Source organism: Pelophylax lessonae (assembly GCF_965119305.1).
Source record: "Pelophylax lessonae genome assembly, chromosome: 1".
NCBI classification, from domain to species: Eukaryota; Metazoa; Chordata; class Amphibia; order Anura; family Ranidae; genus Pelophylax; species Pelophylax lessonae.
In genome coordinates, this window is record NC_138768.1 from 717,931,570 (window position 1) to 717,941,308 (window position 9,739).

The 9,739-nt window shown below is 48.7% G+C and overlaps 1 protein-coding gene across 1 annotated transcript in view; it reads right to left on the reverse strand.

The window, feature by feature from the left end:
• The window catches only part of CENPU (centromere protein U), a gene marked incomplete at its 5' end in the record, with an annotated part of 186,207 nt that extends 176,818 nt beyond the window's left edge, over positions 1 to 9,389 (reverse strand). The window contains 2 exons of the mRNA XM_082249264.1: positions 8,275 to 8,380; positions 9,381 to 9,389. Coding sequence (XP_082105390.1) covers positions 8,275 to 8,380; positions 9,381 to 9,389 — 115 coding nt within the window. The remainder of the gene's footprint in view (positions 1 to 8,274; positions 8,381 to 9,380) is intronic.
• Between the last annotated feature and the right edge of the window lie 350 nt (positions 9,390 to 9,739).

Below are 9,739 nucleotides of genomic sequence, written 5' to 3' on the forward strand. Positions count from 1 at the left end.
TATTCTCAAAAGGAGGCTTCTGAAGAACAGACAAAACCAGATTAAAGATCCGATGGTGGTAACTGGGATCTCCGCTGAGGAGCCAGATGACGCACCCCCTGAATGAAAGTGCGAATCAAACAAATAGTAGCCAATGAACATTGGAAGTAAATAGGCAAGGCCGACATCTGGCGCTTGATAGTGCCCAACGCAAAGCACTGCTCAACCCCTTATTTCAAGAAGGCCAAAATCCTAGCTATTGAGAACAAGCGAGGGTGCAGCTGCAGCGATTCGAACCATGAAATGTACGATTTCTATGTACGATGATAGATTTTCCTAGATGTCGACTTCCTGGCCTTCAAAAAGGGTAGGAATCACCGAATCAGAGAGACCTCTATCCCTTAACACCTTGCTTTCAACAGCCAAGCCATTAAAGCCAGCGACCGTAAAGCAGGATGGAGATCGGTCCTTGAGATAGCAGATCTTCCGCAGAGGAAGACGCCATAGAGGATCCACGACCATTTTTACCAGTTCTGCGTACCAGGACCGCTGAGGTCAGTCTGGTGCCACCAGAATGACCGGAATGCCTTCCATCGCCACCTGGCGAAGAAACCTCGGCAGGAGAACGAGCATAGATCAGGCGATACTGATTCCAAGGAGAGACCAGAACGTCTGTGGCGTCAGCCAGTGGATCACGGGACCTGGCCACAAAACGCTGAACCTTCCCATTGAGGAGAGACACAAACAGATCCACCTCCAGAGTCCGCCAACAGGCACAAAGGAGTCGAAACACCTCTGGATGAAAGGACCACTCCCCTTGATCCAACACCTGACGACTCAGGTAATCCACCTGCCAATTCTCCACACCTGGGATGTGGGCTGTGGAAAGAGCCAGAACATTGCATTCCGCCCACACTAGAATCTCAGCCACCTCCTTGGCCAACAGGACACTATTGGTGCTCCTTTGATGATTGATGTAAGCCATGGCCGTGGCATTGTCCGAATGAACCCGAACCGAAGAGCCGCGCAGCCGACTCGTCCAGTGTAGCAGGCAGAGCTTGATCGGCAAAGGAAGACTCTTCTGTCGCCCAAGTCCCCTGGCACAGAGCTTCCCCAGCACTCCACCCCAGCCTGACAGGCTGGCATCCATGGTGACAATTGTCCAAAACACCGGAAGGAAGGACTTGCCCTGGCACAGGACAGGTGACAGGAGCCACCAAGAGAGAGCAGACTTCGTGAGATGGCTCAACCGAATCTTCAGGTCCAATGACTGAGGATCCCTGTTCCATTTTGTCAGAATCTCTTTCTGCAACTGTCTCGTGTGAGACTGGGCTAATGGGATCGCTTCGAAGGTGGAGACCATTAGACCCAGGGCTCTCATGCATGCCCGCAAGGAGGAATGATCGGACTCCATCAAAAACCGGAACGCCCTTTGCAACTTCAGAAGCTTGTCCATGGGAAGGAAGACCCTCGCCAAAGCAGAGTCAAGGATCAGACCCAGATAAGTGACCCGCGCGGACGACATCAGGGCAGATTTCTTTTTAAATTGATCGTCAGTCATCCTGAAGGGTCTGAATGGTGATAGAGACGTTGTCCAGCAGATCCGAATGGGAGACTGCTCTGAACAGGAGATCGTCCAGATATCCCACAATGGAGAAGCCGCGTCGACGTAACAAGGCCAGCACAGGGGCTAGGACGTTGGTAAAAACTCTGGGAGCCGAGGCGAGAACAAAGGGTAACGCCACAAATTGAATGTGCTCCTCTGCCACCGCAAAGGGGAGGTAACGCTGATGTCCCTGGGGACATGAAGATATGCATCTTTGAGACGCATCAATGGAGGCCAGGAAATCCCCCGGATTCAATGATGCCACCAGTGACCGAATGGACTCCATTCAAAACTTCTGCACCCACATAAAGCGGTTCAGAGCCTTGAGGTCCAGGAACGGACGCACCTTGCCCTCCTTTCTGGGCACCGTGAACAGGTTTGAATAGAAACCTTGAGATCGTTCCTGCAGAGGAATCGGCACAATCACCCCTTGAGCCAGGAGATCTTGCACAGCCTCCCACAGTTCCTTAAAGCGCTCCGGAGACAGGTGAAGATTTGACTGAAAGAACCTGTCCCCTGGCTGGGACCAGAATTTGATCTTGCGAACCTACTCGTCCTGAATGAAGGAAGTTCAGGATTCCCAAAAGAAGCACAGACTTCCCCCCACCCCTGAGATGGGTGGGGATGCCCCTTCATACTTAAGAGGACATGTCAGCAGCACCAGACTGACCGGCCTTGGGCTTGCCCCAATGTTTTTTAGCTCCTCCAGAAGCTCTGAACGGCTTCCCTTTTTCTTGCGCCCCGGAGGGAAAAAAAAAGGGGGACCCCACTTAGTACGGGGCGTCTTACGCTTGGATTGAGGAAGAAGAGTACTCTTCCCGCCAGTTAGGCCCTTGATCAACTCATCCAATGGGTCGCTAAAAAAACGCTCTCCCAGAAAGGGGAGATAAGCTAGGGCTTTCTTAGAAGCTTGGTTAGCCGACCAGCTGTTTAGCCAAACCATGCACCTTAAAACAATGCCCACGGCCGAAACCCTGGCCACCAGGGGAGACGCATCACACAGGAACACTAGAGCCTGGATCACCTGGTCCAACAGTTCCAGAAGGACAGTCTCTGGGTCAAAATACTCCTGCAAACCCCTAATCCATTCGGTCACCGCCTGCGAGACTAACACAAACACCAAAACCAGTTTCAAAATGGAACCCGGCAGCACGTGAAGATGGTGGAAAAGGGATTCCACTTGCCTGTCCACTGGATCCGTAAAGACCAGGGAATCCTCCACAGGCACAAGGGTATATTTGTTTAATCTGGAAACAAGATGGTCCACCTTAGACGGCACCGTCCAACGGTTGGAAACATTTTCAGCAAAAGGGTAACGGAAGCGTTTTGGCACCACTAACACGTGCTTAACGCGCCGCCATTGGTCATTCACAATATCGTGAAAGGTGTCGGGACAAGGGAAAACCCTGTCAGTCCTTGGAGACTTCAGGGAGCCAAAGGCCGCCCGCGTTTCCTGCCGGCGTGGGCTCATCAGCCAATTTTAAAGTATCCCGTACTGAAATAATCAGAGCTTCCACTAAAGCGCATTCCCGCTCTGCACCCGAAGAGGACAGGTCCTCTTTACCTTTGACTGCGGAGGACAGCGACCCCTTCGGTAGGGGAGCGTCTGGGGAAACCACATCAGTCTCTGATTCAGAGGACTCCTCCACAGACGGAGAAGGCAGCGGCCGTTTTTGGCTATTGACCTTTTTCATGACTAAATCAACTTTAGTCAGGCTTTCCAGGGCAGCTGAAATCGTGGCCAGCGTCAGCGATCCGGACTGTCCGGGAATTGCACAGAGTGGGTCTGAGGGTGATTGCACAGTTTGGGACTCCATATTGCAAGTAGCAAAAAACGGAGTACTGTCGCTTTAAGAGCGCCGATCGCGGCACCCACCACCGATCGTAGCGGTCAGCAGGGTACCCCCTAAAACTAAACTGACAGCAGAATGTGCAGGAATATGCCCGCAGGGACCCCCAAGTACCGTACCACCTCAGACAAACTGTCCTGATTCTTCCAGCAGCATTGAGAGAAAGATAGGAAGTGATCTCGGGTAGCAACAGGAAACAGAGGCACAGGAAGTGATGTCGCCTGAGAAGGTCACACTGTTCAGCATAGCACAGGGGCTATGCAAAGATGGATGCCCATACAAATCAATAGGAAGCTACAGGAAAAATGGCTGCCCATACAAGTCTATAGGGAAAATTCACATTGCCCACACTTAAGATGGCGGCGCCCACGGCGAACCATGTGGCCAGGAACCGACACATGAAGGCCTCCAGAACCACAACAGGGACCAGCAAGCCCAAGGTACCATGTCAACCCCCCACCAGGCACCCCAGAAACACAGCCACCGCAGGGACAGGGAAGGGGGGGGGGGGGGGGAGGACACACAGACCGAGCACTGGGCAGGCCAGGGGGATCTCTTGGGAGGCACAAATCCCATTAACCCCAGGAGAGGGCCCACATCCCCCAAGGCCAACAGGGGCATATTTACTCACCATACCAAGGACCGGATGGGCTCCACTTCAGGCAGACTGCCTCCCATCCAAAGTGGGGGTGCTGCCAGCCGAGGGGTACGCTGCGACTCAGGGCGTTCCAGGTCGTCGCGTCCATCCGCTCGCAGGCTCGTCCCCATCCGGAAAAGGGGCACAGTTGTGGCTAGGCCTAGGTCGGGACTATAACCTGCTCACGCTCATAGGCCAGACTGGGGGGACCAGAAGGATCTAGATTATCCAGTGCGAAGCCCCAGCCAGCATCATTGCTTGTAGATCACCAGGAAGATTCTTCCCAGAACACTAGCTAGCAAGCGAGTAAAGAGAAATAAAAATAAATATTCTGAAAATAATAAAAAAACTGAGACCAGAGTCCCAGCAGGAAACCTAGGTCCTACTCCTTCTCTAGGCAGAAACAAACTGATGTGCTGGGCTGTGGGGGTTATACCTGGAGGGACAGCCCCGTGGGCATGTATATGTTAAAAGTTTTGTATTAACGTACTGCCTAGACTAGACTACTCCTGCAGATGGCAGCATAACCGACTCAGCTCATGGAGATGATGCTGCGTCTGTCGATGGACGATAGAGAAACCTTCTTTTCCGGCTCTCTCCATTCTTGTAATATGATATCTTTGAGCGTAGCATTCACGGGGAATGTTTTGACCTCCTTTGATTGTAAACCTGCATATAGTTTATCGTGTACCGACAGGCTTTGGCTCTCTTTTTCCTCTAGCTCCAATGTATCATATAGAATTTTTAGTAAATCATCCGTTTCGTCAGAGGGAAAAAAAACTTTTGTACGCGAATAGCCTTGTCTTCCGTAACTTCCCCTTCCTCTGTACTGGAAACTTCACTGGAGTTTTCCTCTATTTTTTCTGACACCCCTTGTTCTACCGGAACCGGAGTGCATGGAAGGGCCTGAGGAGCCCCGACAGAGTGTTAAGTACTGGGCTGAGATGCGTCCGCTGGGCCGGGGTCTTGAACGGAAGACCTGAATGATTTGAAAATTTTAACCATTTCAGAGTTCATGGTGTCAATAACATGGAGCAAGATTCCTTTTTAGTAAGGGCATCAATACAGTCCTGGCATTACACTTTTTTCCAGGTTGAAGACATCTTTTGTTTGCATGAGGCACATTTCTTTCTTCAGCGGCTCTTGCCCAGCAAGGCACAAGCGAATCTCAGCGGTTAAAAATAGCCCCGTGCAAAACTAATTTCAAAACAATTTTTCAAAAATACATTTCAAAACGTACAGGGGTTCAGAGACATCACTGTGCCCGTGGCCCCCTCCAGCAGCATAAAACAATGCAGCCCCCACTGGTGCCCCTCCACCAGTGCTAGGTAAATACAGCAGATGACCCCCATCACTCCTTACCTTAGGGCCAGGATCCGCCAGCGTCCCCTGATCCGCTTCCTTTGCAGCAGCCACCTCCATAGACGTGCAGGGAGCTGAGGTTGCTGTGTCCTATAAGTGCCTGCCGTCAAGGCACCGCCCTTTGCTTAGTGTCTGTCCACAGCTCGGCCCTGTGGATTGGAGCTGGGCCCATGCAGCAGCGTCTGTTCTTTTTGGGGCCGAGAAAATTGAAATTCCCTCCGACGCCAGGATCCAAGATGGTGGACACGCCACTTCCGCCGTGTCATTTCTGCCGCGCCAGCCCGTTACGTCACATCCGCTTCTTCCCACAAGGGCGGAAGACAACTAGGGATGCACCGAATATTCGGCGGCCGAACATTATTCGGCCGAAAATAGAGAAAATAGCACTTTCGGTGTTCGGCCGAATAAGTCAAAAGGCCGAATAATTTTGTGCCGAACAATGTCAGCTTCCGCCCGGACCGCTCCCCTTCCTCATTGCGGCTCCCGGCTCCCTTCTCACACGCCGCCGGTGTCCTGTTCGGCCGCGAGTAGGGGGTGTGACGTCACGCGCGCGTCCCGCCCCCTGCTCCTGACTGCGGCTCCTTCACACTAGGTCCAGCGAGCGTGACACTATGTGCACGCCCCGCCCCCCTGTTCGCGGCTTTTGGCTCCGACCTGGCTGCAGTTCAGGTATGTGGAGCTGAGCACATTTGGGGGAGAATACGGTAGCTGCACAAGCATTAGTGTGCAGACTGCCATATGTTGTTGCCACTTGCCATGCTCATTACATTAGAGTGCCCTATAAAGTGCCCCTTAAAAAAAAAAAGAAAAAAAATGTGCCCAACAGAGTGCTCCCTTGACATAAAATGTGGCCATCAGCGTGCCCCTTATTTTATGCTAAGGGACATGCTGATGAGCATATTTTATGTTAAGGGGCACTCTGATGGGCATATTTTATGTTAAGGGGCACGCTAATGGGCATATTTTATGTTAAGAGCAACGCTGATTTAAATGTATTGTTTTGCCCATCAGAGTGCTCCCTAACATAAAATGTGCCCATCAGAGTGCCCCCTAACATAAAAATGTGCCCATCAGCGTGCCCCCTAACATAAAATGTGCCCATCAGCATGCCCCCTAACATAAAATGTGCCCATCAGAGTGCCCTTATTTTATGCTAAGGGACATGCTGATGAGCATATTTTATGTTAAGGGGCACTCTGATGAGCATATTTTATGTTAAGGGGCACGCTAATGGGCATATTTTATGTTAAAAAATGCGAAACACCGCGTTCGGTATTCGGCCAAGCATTTCATTATTATTCGGCTTCGGCCAAGAATTTCATTTCGGTGCATCCCTAAAGACAACGCCGGGCCGACATCTCCCCATCTCCCAGTTTACACACCGCAGGAGACCCAGGGAGAGCGCCCTGAGCAGGCACCACTGGAACTCTACAGATTCTGCATCTCCGAGGACCGGGTAAGGCCCCACCAAGACCCCCCACCGGACAAAAACTAGAGGGAGAGGGGTCCCTCCATCCCCCCCCTTCCCGCGGTACGGGGGGGCCCGAGTTTCCTGACACCCTCCCCAGTGACACTGCCCTAGTACAGGAAAGGTCAGGGACTGCAGGCTCCTGCCACCTAGCACGGAAGCTGGCAGCACCCACTTCTGAGTGATCCTGTCTGGCAGAGGAAACACAAAACTGAGGAGGATCTGCCTCTCACCTGTATTTAAACGAATGTGGATTGTGTTTCCTGTGCTCGGTGGGAGGAGCCTATATCTCAATTAAGCTGTCTTGGAAGATGACTTGAGAAATAGGTAGTTCTTCCTACTGCCATTTTTAGAATATATTGCTACGACATAAACAAATTTCTTAAATGGTGAACTGGCGGTAATTAAGACACACTGAGGTACGCCAGTACTTAGGGCCATGCATGTGACAGCTTCCCACACAGTTTGGTCTCCCTGGCCTCATTTAGCTGTCAGATGGGAGATTTCCTGGCTAAAAGCTAAATGTTTACAAAATGGCCAGATACAGCTGATGCCATTACCCTAATATGGGCAGACTTTCTATTGGGACAGATTTACAGAAATTATCTGGATAAATTCTTGCAGTCAGTCATGAAACCTTCTCCTAATAGACATCTAAAAAAAAGTTTTTGTAAAAAAATTATACGCTGTGTAAATGGGAACAAAAAACATATAGTGGGTTTTTCTTAAATTGCAAAAGGCACGAAATACACAAGATAATTTACAATAGAAATATATAGGTTGCAACTTAGGAAATGCTAAAAGTTGAATTGCTGCCATGCAAATTCAATGAGTGCAGGGGCACCACCCTCAAAACATGTATCCAGATCAGTAGTTCTGACTTTGCAGGCTACATGTGTATTCCACATCTTTCACCCTATTAAACTATCCAAGCCTGAGACAGCTAGGATATGAGCATTTTTAGATGGGAGTAAGCAATGACAGGCACCAGCATGGCTACTTATAGGTGCACTGGCTACCTGAGGTCCTAGTGACAGAAAGGCCATTAGGAAAATCTCCAAAAAGGGAGTACAGAATGCATTAAAAAAAAAAAAAAAAAACTGTCAAAGGCCTACCTCTTTACCGATTTACAAAAAGTAATTGTAATATATAGTTTTACTGCTATCTAACCCAGTAGGAGAAAATTCTACTCATATCCTGTTTGAATGACCAACTGTGGCAACCTCTTGCAGAAACAGAGATAAAAGTCTGACAAGTTCCAATCCTTTTCTACCTTATCAAAGCCAAAAATAATGTTTTACAAGAGTTCCACTGAAAACAGCAATCCATTAAAAAGTAATTTCACCCATAAATTGTACATTTGTCTACTCACTAAAAGATTCCTCTGAAATATCGTCCTGCAGAACTTCCCCCGCCAGCTTCAAAATGGTGAAGGATTCCAAAGAGGTTTGTTTTAACTGAACAGACTTCTCTTTTCCCTTAACATAAAATAGATAGATGAGAAAATGGACTGTGTTTGTGTAGCATACAGGATAAATACACAGTTAGTAATGGAAAGCTGATGAGTTCTGTACTCCAGAGGAAGCTAAGGAGACGGATCCACATCAGATCAACATGTAGCAAGTGATGGCCAACCAAACATACAACCCTCCTTTTCCTGAGATTTTTATTAACAAAAAAGTTAACCACTTATGTTCATAGTTTGGCAACATAATGAATAGTACTCTGTTGGACTTTAATTTTGAAATTTATATTTTCATTTCAGATTCAAGATGGCTTTGAAACTACTAACAGACGATTACCCTGAACTCGTTCTCATGTATGCAAGACAGTAATGTAACAGGCAAATCTTGTCTCTAAATTACACGCTTTTCTGTTTCTGCATGACATTCCTTTGCTGGAACGACCTAAAATGTGATTTTAACAATACGATGCCTCACCACAGTTTGCTATTGCTGTAGGAATTTGTTAAAATGAAGCCTTCCTTACCAGGTCTTCAGACCTAACACAATTAGACATCTGAAGTCATTAGTCTATCGGAATCACCTCACAATAATTGTTGCACTAAAGGAAATCATCTCTGCTTGCAATAACTGATCTGCTACATTAAGAAATGTTGAATGTTCTTATATTCAGCATATGCACAAATGTCACAAAGTCCACGACCATCAGTTTTAGCATTTACTGTAACTAAACTTTTGCCTATGGACTTAAACTTCTGGGACAGCCAGAAAATTCTGTGCATATTATTTATGTATTCTTACAGGGGAGAATGAGAGGAAGAATCCCTTGAAATACAGAAGTAAATAAAAAAAACAATATTTAAAAGAATAGTTCCAAGATGCTATGCTAAATATGGCTGAACTTGATATTTAATATATAAATAGAAAGTGACCACCATAGTTACACCAGTCTGAATATGCATTGGCCAACCAATGGGAGACAGAAGCCCAAGTCTACAACATGGGGAGTGGTTACCGTCGACATGGCCGGACGTGTTTGAGAAAAGCTCCTGCGGCCACTCACAGAATCCGCTCTAATCCTGCATCTTACTAGCTGCTCTCACTCCCAGAAGCCCCCCTGCCGTCACCCCGCAGGCACAATGAGCAAAGATCGCTCCTCTATCCCGGTAGATTGTCTGAAAGAATTCGCCCACATGGAGAAGCAAGATGGCGACTGTGGCCTTCCTGACACAGAGCAGCGGTGCGGCTCTGGGGGGGATCATCTGAAACCTGGCACATCTGCGGCTGCAAAATCGGGCAAGCTTACCCTAGAACAAGGAACTGCCCCGCTTTTAGAGGCAATTAAGGCCTGCAACACATCCCTCACAGACAAAA